We start from the raw sequence: 19791 nt of genomic DNA on the forward strand, positions 1-19791 counted from the left end.
ATGCTCTCCAAAGCCACCCACTTTCTGAAGACATTCTCCACCATGGCAACAGTGAGTAACTTATTATTAGGAGGAGCAGGAGGAGCAGGAGGACATCGGTGGAATGTGCCCTTTCTCTCCCATGCTGAAACTGTGGCAGACCCTTTACAAATCGGGGTCCCCATCTATTCTGGGGGTATATGGGGGCTGGTACTTGCAAGAACTGAAGCTTTTGTTTTTCAAGGAACTGAACAGATGGGAAAGAGGGAAGGGGAGAGTGGCCAGTGGAGCTTCAGTAATGTGCCCTGACAATATTTTATCGGTGGTGATGGTTGCGTGTGTGTGTGTTTTAAACTTCTCAGAGGAATGGGAGCTCTGTTAAAAGGGGCAATCCCTTTTCCCCGTCAGGCTAGAAGTGCCTTCTTATCCAAGGTGCTCCTAGTTGTAAAGACAGAGTCTTTATTCTGCCCCTCTGCCGCATCTCAAGCATCACGGACCATACGGGATCTGCACCTGTGTAGGCAGCACTCTTGCATGGTCAGCTTTGCCAAGATTGGTGATGTGGTCCCTGCATTGTGATGCAATTTTATGCAAGTTTAGGCATCAAGTAAGACCTACAATGCTGTAAGCTGTATGTATGTATGTATTTGCTGGCAACAAATGCACCAGTTGTTCAGGGCAGGATGAGTTTGCCTTTGGGATGCCCAGTCCTCGTGCAGTTGTGTGTGTGTGTCTGCAGATATGTGTGGCAAATGCTCACTTGTTTCCTGGCTGATGCCCCTGCTGTGACTCCAGTGCTTCTGATGTGATGCTGGTACATTTTATGCCCACTCAGCAATTTCAGTCCACAAATGAAAGTACATCAGGACATTTTATTTATGTATTTATTAGATTTATATCCCACCTTTCCTCTTTTAAAGAACTCAAAGGGGCTTACATAATTCTCCTCCTCTTGCTCTCAATCTTATCCCAACAACAACAAGAACAACAGCACTGTGAGGTGGGTTAGGCTGAGAGTTTGTGACCTACCCAAAGTGCTCCAGTTGGTTCCATGGCCAAGCAGGGACTGGAACCCAGATTGCTTGGGTCCTGGTCCAGCACTCTTAACCATTACACATTTTACCCTGAAAACACACCTTTTAATTATAGATTATATTCATATCCCAGCTTTCCAAAGAAGCTGAAGGAAGCTTTCACATTTTCTCTCATGTTATCTGTACAACAGTCCTGCATGGTACGTTTGGCTCGAGCTCACTCAGCAAACCTTGTAGCAGAGGAGAGCGTTGGCTCCAGGTCTTGCAGGATCCAGGTTCCCAAACAGTGCCCTGCACAACTTTTGTTGCTAAAATAAATATTACCTGCAGGAGATAGCAGGAACGAGCAGACTTCTGTGGTATAATGATCCATGAAAAACCCAACTGTCTTTGGAATCAGTTCTCTTCTACTGTTCTACACAAATGGGTGCACCAAGCAGATTTAAAAATATTTTTAAAGTCAGGGCTTAATGCCCGACAGCAGAGCTAACATACCATCTGTTTTATGGAGGCAGGACATTTGTGATTGCCATAGAAGGCATAGCTAAAATGCACTCACTGCTCTGCAGTCATTCTGCTGAAGTCCCCTTTAGTGCTCATTCCATTCCTCTTAAGTTTGGGTGCAAGTAGGAAAGACAATCCAAGCTGGCTGTAATCCACAAGAGCATATGCACATCGTAAACGTGTTAGTGTTTAAAGTGACTCTGATAGGGGTGGTACTAAGTACAAAAAGGATCCAAGGTTCAGGCCTCTAGGATCAAATAAAAACAAAATGCACAGAAGTGCATATGCTAATTTACATTTGTTCTAAAGTCTCTGCCTGTGTGTCTTTAAAGGACCCTGCCTCTTTAAGACACCCCTATTCGTAAAAAGGATTGTATGGATCTGGGAGAGGAGGGCATTTGATTTCAAGGGAGGAAAAAACTCAGGCAGAAAGTCTGGCAGGGGAGCAGCAGCAGGTGAAGCACATGTGCACTTGAAGCCAGCTGATTCAAGGGAATCATATCATCAGGTATTTCATCAATACTCATGGAATGCAGGATGTTAGGGGAGGTGGTTTTCCAGATATCAGGGCTTTAGCCCCAATGGGCCACCCCCTAACACTGCCTCTGGCCACCAGGCTCTCGGCTGTTTTTGCTAGGATGAGATCAATGTGGCAGTGCCTGTCCCTGGAAATCCAAACCCAGACAGTGAAATTCACAGGCTCTGCCAGCTCACGGACGCTTGACCGGAGCCTACTGTGCATGTGTTTAACAACACAGCCCCTGGTGCATCTGTCAGCAGATTGAACGGAAATCTGTGCCAAGGGATTGGTATAGTACGAGAGGGCTTGATCTGAGCTCCTCGGATTGCATCAGCAATGCTAAATATGAGAATGAATGACTGATGAGAGCACATTGTATATGGATAGGGAGGGGTTTGGCATGGCTTAAGAAGGGATTTACAAGCTTCTTAGTTGAAGAAGAACAACGCTCCACTGGAAGCGGTAAGCAGTCACGCTGCTTCTTTTAAGACGAAGATGCCACAGAAAGAGCCACTGTATGTTGTAGCAAAGCTATGCTTACTAAACAGTCATAAACTGGACATCTCACTCTTTGCAACAGTGGCTAGATAAGATGTGGGAGGTGATGGTTATATATAAATGGATTCATCAAGTTCAGTTGCTTAAAGGCACAATCCTATGCAAGAAAAAAACCCCTAGAGTTTTTTCTGCCTAAATTTGCCTACGAGTCATGCCTTTAGACATCTGCTCAAAAGAAAAAATATGTAAATAGATGGGTTTCCTTTCATTTCTCTTGTCAAACATTAGATGGGCCAACAGGCAATTATAGCTGCAAACCTATGCATGCATAGACAAAAAGGCTTGCAACTCCCATCATGCCCCAGCTGGCATGCTGAGAGTGGTCTTTCTTCTTGTCTAAACATGTACAGAATTGCACACTAGCTCAGATTTAAGCATATGTATAAGTATATATCTCAACCAAATCTATCCTAATATTTTGGCATGACTTGGTTTGACACAACATCCACCATTCTTAGATAGATTACCTGTCAAAATTTCTTTCTTAGTAAGCTCAATAAGTATTTAACATTTTATTTTCCCTTCTTGCTTTAATAAGATATTCCTTTGTGAATAGTTGATAATATTTTGTACAACTACTAAAACATTTCAGTGTTTGGTTTTTTTAAAGTGAAATAGCAATTCATCGTGTATTAGTTACTTCTTTATAACTAGTAGGAAACAAACATAGTAGCACTTCCAGAACACAGACAACTGATTATTTACTAAAGTCTTCTTCAGAGGCGACCACAAAAAGAGGTAAGAGGTAGGTGGCTACTAAGGAAAGGGGCTTTTCTGTGGAGGCACCCCTATGTCTTTGATACCAAGTGAAAGCCTCTGTATTTGCCCATGTTTTTCAGCTCAAGCAACATGTTTTAGTGCTCTTTGAATCTTGGACATGACTACTGATTTTATTCTCCTTTTATTCCAGTGATGTTTTAACTTACCACTTTACATTCATGGTGTGTGTGTCTGTAAGCCTCTCAAAAGAACTGCACTGGTTGCTTATTCATTCCATGCCTGATTCAACAGAATAAAATAGAACACAAATTCACAGGGAAATGAGACTTTTCTTTGGATTTTTATCTTTGCTGACAGGTTTACTGCCAAAATAAACTAAAGCTAGCTTTAATAGGCCAGAGTCTATTTGGACAAAAAGTCTACCAGCAATTACAAAAAGAAGGACACAAAGTTGTGGGAGTGTTCACAGTCCCAGACAAAAATGGAAAGGCTGACCCTTTGGGTAAGTACTTATGTCCCTTAATGATTACAGTATTTGCAGTGGGCAGGGATAGGCATGATCAAACACTCCAGCAGGGGCCACTGACAAGAACCATCTAGGCTTGCTTCTCTTTGTCACGGTTGCAGGTACACATGCCTCTGTGCTTCTCACACCCTTCATCGGATGCCTGTAAAACTCTGAGTTCACACAGTTATGGGCAGCCTCACTGGACTGTGGCCTGAGTTACTCTGCTAAACAAGCCCATTCCACATAGTCTGGTAGCATCACAAAACTGCAGCCCATGGGGTGATCCCAGATTGTGGTGCCTTCCCGCAGCAAGATGGCTGCACTTTCTGGAAGGGGTGAAAGTAATCTCAGAAGTGGTCTTGATCTGTTCTCAAATCTTTTTCCTATAACATTACATTTCAGTACTTTAACTGACAAACCCACTTGCAAATGCTCTGCTACTCTTACTTCCCAGCCTCTGCTGCAGAGAAGGATGGGATCCCTGTGTTCAAGTTTCCAAGGTGGAGAGTGAAGGGCAAGCCCGTCAAGGAAGTTATTGATGCTTATCAGTCTGTTGGAGCAGACCTGAATGTCCTTCCATTCTGTACACAGTTGATTCCTATGGATGTTATTGAGGGTCCAAAGCATGGGTCAATTATTTACCACCCATCACTCCTTCCCCGTCACAGGGGAGCATCTGCAATCAATTGGTGAGTCAGAGGTACAGATTTTGTCAAATCCATCCTGTATGTGTTTCTTGGCAGATTTTCAGGCATCTTTCATTCCATCATCTACTCAGTAATAAAATTGCTTGTTCTTTATTGGAATTTCCACTTTGACAAATTTGAATTAGCACTAAGACACACTTGTGTGAATGTGCTAATCAGTATTAGCTGGTGTGCATTAATGTTAATGTACATCAATTAGCACAGCAGAACAAGTGTCTTTGCGAATGCCTATTTTTGCTAATGTGAATTAGCTCAAATTATGATCAAAAGTGAAGGGAAAAAAAGAACAAGTCCATAGGTCTGTGGAATCCATTTGACTTGAAAAGATTAGTGCCTCTGTGCACTCTGCTGTTCAGACCCATAGAAATCTAAACTCAGTTCAACCCATTACAGATTCCCCTTGCATCCCTGTTGGTGAGTAGACTTGATAAAGGCCTACCTCCCCACCTCATTACCCATGCACAGTGGCCTCAGTCAGGCCTGTGGCTTTGTACACTTCCATTAAACATAAAAAAAGATTGGACCAAGCCAACTGGAATAACGAAGAGCTTGAGCCAGTAAGATGTAAATCCAGGATGAAGTTTCAATTTTGAAGACCAGCTTTGCATCTTTCAAGATGCTTGAAAGATGGCTCTCAGGAACTTGGACTGAACTCTTTACAAAGGAAGAAAAGACCTGTAGGCTCCCAACTGAGCTCCTAATCTCAGAGGGCAGCCAGTATGGGTTTTTTCCCTGCCAGTTATGAGGGGGCAGGGGAGAAGGGTCAGAGTTTTGATCCTCAGCTCTGAGGTCAGAGCACAGTCTTTGACCTTGGACCTGGAATCTGAAAATTTCTGGGACCCTCAGACACTGTCTAGGCACCATAAGACTGCATCCTAAATTTCCAGATCACCATTTCTGGCTCAAGCCTCTGCCCAGGTTTATCTGCTGCATAGCTCAGAAGATGCTCTCTCATTCATTATCTCCTCTTCCACATGCCCTTTTATTTGTTTTCAGGACTTTAATTCATGGTGACAAAAAAGCTGGATTAACCATTTTCTGGGCGGATGACGGGCTGGACACAGGACCAATTCTTCTGCAGCAGGAATGTGATGTTGCCCCAAATGATACTGTTGATGACCTGTATAATCGCTTTCTTTTCCCAGAAGGAGTAAAGGCTATGGTAAGGTTCCCCAGAATAAAAGACAAGCCATTGGAAGGAAAATTCAATGGCATGCCAAAATCTGATGATTGCAGCTTGCTTTATATAGACAGCTGAGAGTGCGCTGCTTGTGCAGGAGGCAGCGAATGGAGCTTTCACAGGCATGTCAATAAGGGGCCACCCTATGTCAGTCCCTGAAGACCTGCATTGACTGCCTATTAGGGCCAACACAGAGATTACTGTAAATGTGTGTCCAGCAGTGGTGTCTTTTCATTTTTACTCTGCAGGAGGTGCAGAGGGTGCAATTGACATCTTAAAAGTTCCTCTTCTTGCCAAACTAAGGTCCTGATCCATACTGGAGGCCCTGTGCCTACTATAGAGAAAAAAAATAAAAAAAGACATAGCTGCTAGATATACCTTTAAAGTAATGTCTTTTGACCTTCAGTCACAAGACCTGATACAAAGCTCAAAATGGCTTGAGACATAGATACTTTTGCCAATATAATCCTGGCCAGTTTTGGAGATAAGCCAGGGAGGCACTTCTGATGCTACTAGCTTCAGAAATCAATTCCTTGTCAGAGGGCTTTCTTAGCAGTAACACCCTGGCTGTGGGATGCTCCCTTCCCTTCCCTTCCCCTCCTCAACATTTATGCAATACTTCCAATATCAATGGAAAGCTTTTCCTTTTCGACAGACCTTTCCAAGTGCTCCTTTTTAAAATGCTGTCTGTTTTTATTTGATGGCTGTGAGCTGGCCTGCAATCCCAGGTGATGAGGGGCGGGATAACATATTTTCTAAGCAAATAAGCAAATTGTGGAACTTTGGAGACTAAGGGCTCAACCCTTGGCCCCTGGGTATTGCCTGAGGCATCATAGGAAAGTAGGGATTCCCAGCTCTAAGGCCAGAGAGAGCGATCCGACCTTGGAACCAGGCTCTGACCCCTCTCAACCAGTTGCCCACCCACTCACAGCCTGTATGGAAGGAGCAATGCTTTCCAAAGCACATTGGCTGCTCTTTAGAAAGCGGCTTCAGAGAGAGGTCAAAGGGGCATTTTGAGGGGCAGGGAGAAGAGGAGACGTAGGTATCTTGAAGAAGAAGCCACTCTAGCCTGTTCCTCCACCCAACCCAAGATGCTCTAGTGAAAAAGCCTGTCTAGTGAAAAGTGCAGAGCAGGCGCTCCAGAGGACAAAGACCGCTTCTGCCACACCTCCTGCTCTACACAGGATGCCCCAAAGCTTCCAATTTCAATGTTGTGAGCTGCTCCCTCCCTTTTTTTCCTTCTGGTGCTCAAACTCAAGGGCATCCCTTGAAGTGCAGTTCTTTTACTGAAACTTAACAGACTACAGAACAGTGTGAACTTCCCACCAAAGCTGAAGGAGAAGCGTCGGGACATTCAACACATGGAAAGTGTGGAATCCAAACTGGAACCTTCCCCCTGACCTTCCCTCTCAACAAAGCTTCTGACTCCCCTCTTAAGGGCTCCTGCTTCTTGAGGACAAGACTGCAGGGACAGCAAAGAACCTTTAACTGGGCCACGCATTTCTCCTGTCACTTCCTTACCAAGTCAAGGACTGCGTCTTGTACATGCACTACTCCCATCCTGAAAACCCTCCTGTCCCTTCCCAGGCAGACGAGTTCACACAGTTTGCCTGAAAAGCTTCACTAAGTAACCTTGAAATTTCAAAACCCTTTGAAGTCTCCATTTCACTGTGAGTCAGGTTAGGATGAGAGTAAGTCAGACCAAAGTGACCCAGAGAGGGGACTAGAACCTGGATCTCCCAAGTCCCAATCCAAAATTCTAACCACTACTCACAGTGTAGGGCTTATCCTATAGATTGAACTGAGGACTGAATCTGGAATCTGAAACTTCCAGATTCACAGCTCAGAAGCACCAGTATCAACACATGACAACAGATATTCCCGTAAGAGTTGACTTGCTGTATGCTGGTAACAACTTGCAAGCACTTACCACATGCCCAGTGGGAATCCAAATTAGTCTTTTCAATATGTTTGAAATAGATAAAAAACAGGGCAAAGTAAAGTTTGCTAAAGGCATCAAAACAACTCTCTCTTCTTTCCTGCTTAGGTGGAAGCTGTGCAGCTAATTGCTGATGGTAAAGCTCCTCGGATTCCCCAGCCTGAGGAAGGGGCAACCTATGAAGGCATCCAGAAGAAAGAAAATGCAAGGGTATTATGGGCATGCAGATGATGTGGCTGCAGTTTCAAATGATAACAAAAGATGCTGTTGTCCATTTAAAAAGTCGCCATGAATGTTAACGCAGAAAGAATTTAGTCCACTGAGATGGGAATCCTATGGTTCCTGAGCATGAGTCCTAGAAAAGTTTGGCTCTCTCCCTCCAGAGATGAAGCAAGAGGTCATCTACAGAATGGGAGATCTGATCTTGGATACCCCATTCCTGTGAAAGCAGTCCTTGCCTCTTCAGCACCCGAGCCCCAGTCCTGTAGAGGCAGAAGGGGTATGGGAAATAGCTTTGCAGGATTCAGTGTCCTCCACTACCCAGACGTGGCCTCATCGTGGGGTCACTGAGACAGCTAATTTCCCACTCATTGGGTCTAATGGAAGGGAATCAAGAGAAATAAAACAAACCCTAGAACAGGAAAAGGAAGGCAGGCAGGTCTTTGGAGTTGTTGGAGCCTCTGCTATCAGAATTCCCACCCCTGAAGCAAGGGTAGGATTGCTGTGCCCATGGCTTCATTTACACAGTGTTATTGACTCGTAGCTTTTCTACACAAGCATGTGTTGTGTGCTTGCCGTTCCTTATTCACAATTGTTTGCATTTAGCTGATGTGATCCCCCAGTTTCATTTCTGCTTTTCTGGGGGTTTTTTCTTTCCTTACTTATTTTTAGAATGGGAGAAATGAGCTATTAAATTCCAAGAGGGAAAAATGTTGTTATTGCCTGGTGTATTTGCAGTATGCTGCTATAGAATAGCTCTACCTAGAGGCTGTGTAGCAGAAAATCAGGAAAGAAAGAGCTCTTTGAGTGGAATTTATTCTCAATGCTGCAACAAAACCAAAAGTAGATACACTGATTAATAGCGCAATAAATGCTTCATGTAGAAAAGCCCTCACATATTGGTGTTCTTAGAGTGATAGACAAGCTACTATGAGAAGTAAAAGAAATCACATGGATAATGTGAATTTAAAAAACATCTATGAAATGTTTACTTCAGAAATTACAAGAATTTTCTGGGTCTTTCTCTACCTAGATATTCTCCAACAAAGGCAAAAGCTGCCAGTTATCAGTTCTTTTTACATCCACTAAGACTGCTCTTCTGTTCATAATGATCTTGTTCCATAAGTGATTCATTCATTTGTGGAAGATCATGAACTTGGAACCATGATTATAATTTGATTCTGACAGTGCACTGAACGCTGTGTTTGTTCCAGTTTTATCCCAAGTTCCCCAATCCGTGCAAGCAAGGTACTTCACTGCTCTTTGAATTCAGTCCCAATTGCTTGTTGTTAATTAACAGGGAACACCCATTAGCCCATGAACTCTCTTATTTGAGTTTCAATTGTAGTGAAGTTGAATTATTCATGTCGCAAGGTTCCTCATTGTTGCACTCTCATTCTTGAATGAATTCCAAGGAAGAGTGATAGGGCTCCAGCGCAGTCATTTATAATTAGAAACTGCTTGATCTGCTTGGCATTTCCAATATGGAATCAATTTATGTGGAACAGCTCCACTTTCCTTTGACTCAGCCTATGGAAATACAACTGGATCCATCCTTCCCCTCCATAGAATACCCTTTTTGGAGACTAAAAAAAAGGCATTTCTCTATATCCTTATCAGTGTGAACAGTTTTTGTAACTTGAAATTGTTTTAATAGTGTATTTAAATGGGACTTTTCATATTATTATTATATTATTATTATAACATTTCTATGCCGCCCCTTGCCGAATCTCTCTATGTGAACTGCTTGGGGTTTTTTTCTGTTATGTGATATATAAATATTATTAATAAATGATAGAGACAACTTCACCAACTTCATTCCTTACCATTGTATAGCGTTATCCTAACCAGTACTTTGTCAGTGCACTGATAAAACTTTCACATACTATTGTGATCTGTTTTGAAAGTAGCATTCTTTTAAATAGCAGTGACCAAAAAGATAAATGATGTACTTGACTCACTTTTGTAATGTTTTCTGAACAGCCACATGGTTCTTGGGCAGTTCAATGTCACAACTGTTACGGCATTCTCTGAGTAGATATGTCTTCCTTCTGTAATTTGAAATCACCCAGCATTATGTGGCCAGCAATGCATTTTTTCAATGCTGTATTAATTTTCTCTGCTTCCAATTGTGCTTGTGATAGACATGATTCTCGGATCACAAGTGTGTGTTAGAGTAACAAATATTAGTAAGAGGTTGAGGGCACAATCCTATAGACAGAAAGAAGTCATATTTTATTTCACTGGGGAGAGAGGAAAAGATTAAGAAGTTCTGATCTCAAAGCAGTGTTGTATGTTGTTTGGAAGTGAGGGATGAGAGGGAAGTTTGTTTGGCTCATGATGTACCAGGAGTGGCCAAAATTCTCCCCAAAAGTTGGAGGATGTTTTTCTGTCTAAATATGCATAGAGAATATGAAAACATGTAAGTAGGAACACGTCCTGAGATATTGTAACCCATCCCAAGAAGCTAGTGGTAGACAGGTTAGAAAAGCTTTTAATAAATAAGTCAACTTCTACCTCTTGGTTTCTAGATTTCTTGGAATCAGCCAGCATCAGATTTGCACAATTGGATTCGAGGGCATGATAAAGTACCTGGAGCTTGGGCTATGATTGACGGCCAGGTAAACACTGATAACAATATGAATATAGGTCAAGGTTAAACCAAACATGAGGATCAGAATGTTTCAGCTGCCATGCTGAAAGCAAATGAAGAATGATGTGGCAATCCAGCCAGTTTACAGTTATGGAGCAAGATATATTGATGATCAAGAACTGATCATATTTTGGCTTTATCTCTTAAACCAAAGTTCATGAAAAGCATATTTCTTTAGGATGAATTTGTTACTGGCTTTGAAATATTTTTGTTGTGTGAACTCTGAGACTGTCACCAAAAGAAAAAAGCAAATACTTCACCAACCACCTGGCAGATGTGTAAAGGCAACTTACTCTGACTTACTATTGATTGAAGTGTTTATGGATCCCTCCTCTCTTACAATAAAAAAACACCTGGATCTTTTTACAGATGGTTACCTTCTATGGGTCCTCCTTACTTGATGGCTCTGCCCCTCTGGGTGAAGAACTGGCAATAGAAGGTGCTCCAAAATCTGGTCTTGTAACTAAGAATGGGCTGGTTCTTTATGGCAGTGATGGAAAGATGGTAAGCTTTTCAGAAGCACAATACTAAATGACTGGGAAAATGGAATTCAGACAACATTGGTGAAAAAAAATGCAAATTTTATCATGTGCAAACTTTGTGACAGTATTGGCATCGGAGATTTGGGTCCAGATGTTTAGAATGAGGTGCCAGTCCCAGCTGTGGCTTCCTACCTTACTAGCTGCCTTTGTCTGTATTTCTTTTTCTCTAGTTGCTGGTAAGAAATCTACAGTTTGAAGATGGAAGGATGATTCCAGCATCTAAATATTTCTCCATGAATGAGATGTCTGCCTTAGAATTTACCGAAGAGGAGAAGAAGATGGCAGAAACTATCATGGTAAATTCTTGTTGTGTTTGAGAAGAGAAACTTTTTTTACTTTTTAAAATCTGACAGTGACTTCTTAAGTCTGCAGGTGGGGACTGTGTTGTTCTTTTAATTTCCAGGAAGACTTTAGGAGCATTCTAAAGAATGATTGAATTAATTAATTAATTAATTAATTAATGAGGGAAAGGGAAAAAAAGAAAAGAATCTATGCAATATCACCAGTAAGAATTCAAGACTATTGAACTATACCTACTTTTTGAAAACAATAATGAATGATTACAGTATACAGTATACTATAGACCATTCCTTCATTCCAAGAGAATTTCAGGTGCTTTCCACAAAAATGGGAAACAGGCCACTTGGGTTTATATAACTAGTACGCAGGGATATATTCTTTAAATGTATGCTGTCTGAAACCAAGCTTATTTACATTTGACAAAAATTCCAATAAAATGATTTCCACATAGAGTTTTGAATGTGTTTGAATATAATATTTGAACTATATCATGTGGTTCACTTAATTTCTCCCTAAACAAATATTTCAGTTCAAGTAAGTTGCAGCTATTGGCGAAAATGCTTGCTATATTTACCACACATAAAATTGACAGAGATTACATTTTTAGTTCTGCTTACTGAATAGGAGATATTTCCTGTGCTTATTGGGGGAGAATGTGTACTGGGGGTAAAAATGAGTCAAACAGTCATGCAAAATCAGATAACATTATTTAGAGAATTAGAACATTTCCCTTTTTCCTTCTGGAAAATCCACATCTCTGCTCCTCTACCAGCTGGTGTGCACAACCTGTGCAAGGCTGGCCCAATGCACAGGGCCGCCTGAGGTGAAGAGCAAGAAGGTGCTCCCTCTAGTTCCAGATGCAGAAGCTGACCGGAAGGTTAAATGAATCTGGATTGGCCATGAATGATGGGACAGCATCTTCCACTTCACCGTTGCGACAGGCAAAGTTAAGGGGCAGGCTGAATGACACGCTGCTTCAACCCCTTGTTGTGGCTTCCCAGTGTTTGCTGCCCGAGGTGACTGCCTCCCACCACCCAGGGGTGGGGCCAGCCTTGAACCGCGGCTCCCTCTGCCTCATGAGCAAGCGGCTCACCTAAGGGGTGCCGCAGGTAGAGAGCAAGAGCCTTTGGGCATCTAGGTGCACATGCGTGAGGCATGGAGGGTTGACAGCTTACAACCAGGAGCTGCTGGCCCAGAAACTATAGAACCTGGGACACCTATAGTGCCTGGCGCCAACACTTCATTCTTTCCAGCACCAGGCCAAAGCCTTTTTATTTTCCCAGTATTTTAAGATTTGACTATGATTTTAATGTGGGGTTTTATTGTACAGAAAACCAAGTTGGATGCTGTCTCCACTCTGTTTTATTGTAAGACCATCCTGAGACCTTGGTAATGGATGGTATATAAATGTTTTAAATAAATAGTGGGGGCCCAGTTCTAAGGTGTTATATTGTATAATTTGGAGTCTGCATGCATTATCAGTAATATCTCCCATTGTCTGAGGTATTTTCTGTACTTTGCAGTCCATTTGGAAGAGAATCTTAAGCAATGTGGCTGTAATTGAAGACACCACTAATTTCTTTAAATCTGGAGCATCCTCTATGGATGTTGTACGGTAAGTCAATGGCTGGGTGTACACATCACAGCAAGCAATGCCAGGCTGTTTCTGTGGTGTGCAGATTTTTGCCTTAACCTAGTGGTCAGATGGTTGCATGGTTCCCATAGCAACAGAGTTTTCACTCCTTCCGCTCTGCCCTGTTCTCTGGATCTCCCCATGCATCCCAGAAGCCCCAGAAGAACCCCTCCTGCACTGCATTCTTCTGTGGACCTCAGATGCTTCTTCCTGATTGGTCCACTGAGGTTTTGAGGAGGGTGGATTGGTCAAACCAATCCTCCCAAGTGTACCTGCATTTCTGCAATGCTTCCTAGCCACTGCTGCCCCTATTTTTAAAAAAAATTAAATAAACACTTTTCCTATGATTTCCCCCATCAGACAGTAAATTGTTCAGCCAACAGGATCAAAGGGAGTGATGATGTGTGCTGCTCAGGAGCTGAGTAGCAGCAATTGGATGCTTAGCACAGCTTCTTCCACTGCTGCTCTTTCCATGGGACTCTATGGTATTTCCTTACCACCAATGGGAAAAATGGAGTCCCTGGGTCTGGGCATCAAAAGAAGCAACAATGCAGTATCAAAATCTTAGAATGCACCATTGAATCTCTCTGTGGTTTTGGGAAGCCATGCTGAAACATGGGTTTTGTACCATGCTGAAACACCGCAACTGAGTTCTCATGACATGGCAGAAAATCAACAATAGATGTCACCATGGCTTCTTGCAATGTGCAAACCTGGACCTGCTGTTTAAAATGAAAAGATTCCAAAATTCCAAATCAAAGGTACAGACTTGAGCAGGGTTATTGCGGTGGGGGTGCAGTTCAGTGGCAGAGCTCCTGCCTTGCTTGTAGGACGTCCCAGGTTCAATCACTGGCATCTCACGGTGGGGCTAGGAAGTGCCCCCCCGCCAGCTGCTTCATTGTCCTTGAAGTAGTCAATGCACAAATGAAATGAAATGAAGGCTTAAGGGAATAAAAAAGTCAGGAGGGCAAAATTAATCAAAAATAGAAAACTTAAAAATGGGGGGAAAAAAACCCAAACGCTATCCCATGTATTTTCCCCAAATCTCTGGGCAAAATGGGAAAAGAGGGGTCCATTGTTTTTCTTCTCTGCGCTTCTTCTCTCCAGATCTTCATGGCTCTGAAACAGGTGTGACTGCCCCATCTCCCTCCACCACAACATCCAATTTGCTGTTGAATATACCAACTTTTCACTTTTTCAATTTCTTTATATCTCAAGGATGATTGAAGAGATCAAGCAAAAATGTGATGGGCTTGAGCTCCAGAATGAAGATGTCTATATGGCTCCTAAGTTTGGAGATTTTATCCAGATGGTAGTCAGAAAACACAGGGGGGAAGATGCAGAGGAAGAATTCGTAATAGATTATGTAAGCTGCTTTTAAATCCCACCTTTTCTTATGTGATATATTAGCAAAGTGCCCCTGTGTGGGTAGGCAATGGGTGTGTGAAGAAAAGGAGGCAAGGACCTCACTTGGGTTGTAGAACATCTCTATGCGATTCACACATCAAGACACGTTGCACTTGCCTGCAGGATCTCTCTGTGAGTCTCAAGTTATACGTGATGCTATCAGATCCCCATCTTAAACATAATCCCACTTCAGTCATCTGTAAAGTAGGGGAGGAGTATCAGTGGGATGTAAAAGCAGGCAGGCTGGCAACCTGCATCCAGCAGAATGGGGAAGATGCTATGGTCTAGAGGCCCTGGAGGACTTGCTTCTGCTGATGCCAATCTTTCTTTTTAATTCTTCCTTTTTTTAAAATGGATGTGCCTGCACATCTTAGGATATTATATGTGGCAAGCATTCTGGACTCAATAAGCAAGATGATTCTTAAAATTAACTGGAAAAACAAGAATGCATCAAGCAGTCAAGATATGGGTGTCCTTCTGACACTCATTTGGTCATGGAGGTTTGCAGTAGACCTTAGGATCAAGGTATTTGGATTGATCAGGGTGCAATCCAATGGGGATTCCCAGCTCCAAGGTCAGAAAAGAGCATCGACCTCAGAGCTGGGGTTCCACACTCATTTTATCTGCCCCACCCCCTGGAACATCCTCTGTATCCTTCTCTGAGGTTGCTCTTACAACCTTGGACATGTAACTGGTGTGTTCTTTCTGTACCATCTGCAAAAAGAGGTGGGGACCCTGAGTGCTGAGTTCAGAACCCTTTTCGGACCTCAGGACTGGGAATTTGAAAAATCACACAGGCCCTTAAACATGGTCTAGGGTCCACTGGATAGCTCTGCCCAATATTCAGAATATTCTGAAAGGAACTCTAGTTGTGATTTTATTTTTGATTTACCAATCAAACCTGAACATCTCATATGTTCTCAGCCTAATATGGAGATGCTCAATGGATCGTGCTTGTCTGAAATGTTATGGATAGTACCTTGCACAGGAAGGTGTGGTTCATGTACGTTAGCTGCCTGAGAGCGTCAAATGAAGCTTGTGGCTTGTTTTGCTGCTAGGTTATAAAAGATGTCAACAAGATGACTGTGAAGATGCCATATCAGTGCTTTATCAATGGACAGTTTGTGAATGCTGAAGATGGTAAAACATACGACTCTATCAATCCAACAGATGGATCTGTGAGTACATAGCCTGCTCACTGTCTTTTCTGAGTTCTTCATAAACGCCATGGATGCTGTGTTGCAATTGTTACTAGTTGATAGGCAGATAATGCCATTTTGTCACATAACCTCTCTTGGAAAGATGGGGGCTGAAAATCTAGTTTTGCCTGACCACAGGGAGTAACAGCTAATGGTATCCAATCCATTCTTTGTCAGTGTCTAGATGACCATTGACAGTGTGCTTGTTCAACACCCAGCTCCTGGATGTCCTGGTACCAGTAGTCCATGAAATTATACTTGGCATTAAAGACTCACTTCTATGCACATTTAGACAGAACAAGAGTGCTACAACCCCCAGCATTCCTTAGCTAACCATGGCAGGCTGGGAAATGTTGGGAACTGTGGGACATTTTTTTTTCAAAACATGTCTAGGATTACACCTTAGACTGCATGAAGAGGAAACATTGCAGATAATTTGGCAGCGTTTTCTTAAACTCTATCTTGAGCAAAAAACAATGCTGGTATCTGCAGAAATACAACACCCCACACAAGCCAATTCAAAGTGCTGGTTATGACCTATAAGGCCCCTTCTCCCACCTGAGCCTGCCTGGGTTTTAGACGTTCAGTGAAGACCCTTCTCTCGCTCCCAGTGCCATCAGAGGCATGCAGGACCATGGCTTCTTGGCTCAGTTGCCCTTGCACTGGCAGGTGAAGGCTCTTTCATGTAGGTGGGGCTTTGGCATGTAATCTGGTCTGTTGATAAAGGATTCTTTAATTGGTTGGGTGCTCTTTCTTTTAGTGATCAGTTTTAATTGTGTTTTAATGTACATTTCGTGTTTTTATTAAGATTTTCTTTTTAATTTATATTTTATTCTTTGCCATCTTGAGTGAAAAGGTGGGATGTAAATAAAATAAATACCTTATTTGCTCTCATTTCTCCTTCCCTTTTTTCCCCTTTTATGTTCCACTCTGAGCTTTTGCTCCTTTTCTCTCTTTACCCACCTGCTCCATTCTTTTTCTCTCCCTTTCCCTCATCCCCATAAAGTCGATACTGTAGCAAGCAACTTTCACTAAGACAAATAACATAAAATTATCAACCTGGAAATCAGAGGCGTGGACAGATGCAGGGAGGAACTAGGAAGTTTGTACTTAAACTTGTACTGTGCCCATTGCTGAAAAATAGAAGGACATAAAGGTGCAAGTCTAGGATGGGAACAAAGTAATCCAACTCTAAGCCTGCCCTATCCAGCCATGCTGACTAGGGCACGAAAGGCTTTTTTTCTGTCTAAACATGCATCAGTGTCCATAGAAATACTGATACTAGTATCTGAGCTTGCATCTCCCTCTCTTAATGACAGGTGATTGCCAAAGTGTCCTTTGCTACAGTGAGCGATGTTGACAAAGCAGTCGCAGCAGCAAAAGATGCCTTTGAACACGGTGAATGGGGAAAGATGAATGCAAGAGAAAGAGGGAGGTTACTGTACAGGTATGGCTTGCTTAATAAACCTGGTACATTTCTGTCTTGTAAGTCTATTGCTGCTGCCTCTGAAAAAATTGTGATGTGCCCCATTGGGCTGTAGCATGGTTGTTCAAGATAGCAATTCCCACAAGCCCATCCCCTCTGCAAAGAGAAACCGTGTTCCGCATCATTCATAATTTGCACAGATAAGCTATGATTTAAGCCTCAAGATGCATCCCATTTGACTATCACATGACCATTTAAGACCATTATGCAAACAGTGATTTAAAAATCATGCTGTGTCCCAGCATGCCCATTTAAGATAGATCTTTCCACAGGCCCGTATCCTGTGTGTATCCTGCAAAGACAATGTTTATTCTTCATCCTGCACAGTTTATGCAAACAAAGCAATTTTGCACTTATTGGCACCCTTATTCTGCCTTTGCCAAGTGCGGGGATGGGTGAAGGGCCGGAACGCCACTTATGAGCACCTGCCACAACAGCAACAGCCTTCACGCATTCACTGAACCATGTGCATCGCTACACTACTGCTCAAGAGGCTTAATTAGGTTTGGAAGCGGCCTGGTGATGAGCACAGGAGCCAGGTCCTCCTATCTGGAGCCAGGGCTGCTGCTCCCTGCCACGCCATTGCCAGCAGTTTATGGCGAATGTGAGATGACTGACACAGCCCCCCCAACCTCCCCCCCCCAACAGAGCAGAAAGCCTTATGGCCCCTAGGCGGCATCTGAGGGGACAGGGATTTCCCCTTTCAAGACTGTAGACAGAACTGCAAACCTGGAGGGGGAGAGCTGAGTGCAGCTTACTCTCCCAAGCCCATCTGACCCCCCAAAGAAAACTCCATGGCCATTCCATCTCTTGAGGCTGGAGTTCTGAACTCAGGAAGAGGAAGAAGGAGCAACAGGGCATGTTGGTGGGCAGGGAAAGAACGGCCGTCTGTCCCCTGGATCCAAAGACCTTCCCTACCACCAGCAAGATGAGCGAGTTCGACCCGGCCTGTCGAATGTCAAATGGATTTCAGGTTGGAGAAATTCCTCCTGCCATGTTGCTGGGAGAACATTGGATGCTTCAGAACTCCCACGTCGTATGAGAGGACTGGTGAAGGCAAGTTGTGCTTCCCCACTCCTGCTCTCTGCATTTTCGCTGGCCAGTCATTGTCAGAGCAGGAGGGAAAGAGGCTGGAGTGAAGTTGTAGATTGCAAGCTAAATGAGAGCTAGCCATGCAATGCAGCTGCAAAAAGGGCCAATTCTAATTTGGGCTGCGTTAACAGACGTATCACTTCCGAAACACGTGATGTACTGGTTCCCCTATACTCAGCACTAGTCAGACCTCACCTGAGTACTGTGTCCAGTTCTGGGCACCTAAGTTTTTAAAAAACGCAGAAAAGCTGGAAAGAGTACAGAGAAGGACAACAAGGATGATTCAGAGACTGGAGATAAAGATCTATGAGGAAAGACTGAGAGAACTGGGCATGTTTAGCCTTGAGAAGAGAAGACTGAAAGGTGATGTCACAAAGAGTAAAGACAAGATCTCTTCTTATTCATTCCAGAGTGCAGGACATGGAATAATGGACGTAAGTTAAAAGAAACCAGATTTAGGCTAGACACCAGGAAAAATGTCTTTATTGTCAAAACAGTACAACAATGGAACCTATTACCTGAAGAAGTTGTGGGTACCTCCCTGGCTAGAGATAGTCAAAAAGCATCTGGACAGTGGGATACTGTAACTTGGTGTCCTGCAATAGCAGGGGTTGGACCTGATGGCCTTCTGGCCCCTTCCAACTTTACTCTTCTATGATTCTATGACTTCAGGATGGCTCCCAGCTTCTCCCTTCTCCCTGAGCCATTCTCCCTCTTTGCTCCTTCTCCAAGGTTGCTCTCCCAGTCTTGGAGAGCAGCCAGTGCAGTTGTTTCCTTGCCAGCTGCACAGGGGTTGAACCTCTGATTCCCAGCTGAGATCAGAGTATGGACTCTCACCTCGGAACTGGGTATGAAGTCATCCTATGGCCACATAGACAATGTCTAGGGGACCAAAGGGTTGTCTCCTTAAGATATGCAATCCTATGCATGTTGAGACAGAAGTCATACTTCTCCCTGCATAGCTGGCTGGGGCAGGTGGGGAGTTGTAGGACCTTTTTTTTTCCTTCTAAGCATGAATAGGATTGCACTGCTAGTGACTTTGGTGTACCAGAACAGCTACTCTTTCCCATAACTCGGGGAGACCCTTGTATAGATAGGGTTGTTGCGAGAAAATGTTACTTGATCCATATCATCCATATGTACATTCTCAAAAGAAATACAATGAGCTTAGAACAGTGGTAAGGAACCTGTGGCCTTGAAAATGTTGCTAGAACTCCTGATCATTGCCCATGCTGTCTGAGGCTAACGTGCCTGAGAGACCAGCAGCAACGGGAGAGCCACAGGCTCCCCACCCTTGGTAAAAATGCCATTGCCATCTTCTGCCACAGGAGATCTCACCAACATTAACATTATCACACTACAAATACAACATGGTTTCATTCATTAAGTTTTCATGTTTCCTTTGCAGGGATGACTGGAAGTCCCCTGTTCCATTTTGTTCTTGTTCCGTCAGGTGGCTCTGTCCAGAGTTGTGCACCACCTCATCTTCCAGTTTAACCTGGAGAATTTCTAAAATCAGTTTCAGCATTCCTGTGTGCATGGTATAAACTACAACAAGCAAAGCAAATGAGGAATGATAGTATGCCATGAACAATTCCCAATGTGTTCCCA

At 43.2% G+C, this 19791-nt stretch overlaps 1 protein-coding gene across 1 annotated transcript in view; it reads left to right on the forward strand.

Moving 5' to 3' along the window:
• ALDH1L2 (aldehyde dehydrogenase 1 family member L2) overlaps window positions 1-19791 on the forward strand; it is a 32914-nt gene continuing 13123 nt past the window's right edge. Inside the window, exons 1-12 of the mRNA XM_044441271.1 lie at window positions 1-51; window positions 3673-3817; window positions 4278-4512; window positions 5527-5692; window positions 7758-7859; window positions 10400-10489; window positions 10891-11025; window positions 11234-11359; window positions 12887-12978; window positions 14215-14362; window positions 15462-15581; window positions 16922-17049. Coding sequence (XP_044297206.1) covers window positions 1-51; window positions 3673-3817; window positions 4278-4512; window positions 5527-5692; window positions 7758-7859; window positions 10400-10489; window positions 10891-11025; window positions 11234-11359; window positions 12887-12978; window positions 14215-14362; window positions 15462-15581; window positions 16922-17049 — 1538 coding nt within the window. The remainder of the gene's footprint in view (window positions 52-3672; window positions 3818-4277; window positions 4513-5526; window positions 5693-7757; window positions 7860-10399; window positions 10490-10890; window positions 11026-11233; window positions 11360-12886; window positions 12979-14214; window positions 14363-15461; window positions 15582-16921; window positions 17050-19791) is intronic.

This window comes from Varanus komodoensis, unplaced genomic scaffold (assembly GCF_004798865.1).
Source record: "Varanus komodoensis strain SLA01 unplaced genomic scaffold, ASM479886v1 scaffold39, whole genome shotgun sequence".
Taxonomy (NCBI): domain Eukaryota; kingdom Metazoa; phylum Chordata; class Lepidosauria; order Squamata; family Varanidae; genus Varanus; species Varanus komodoensis.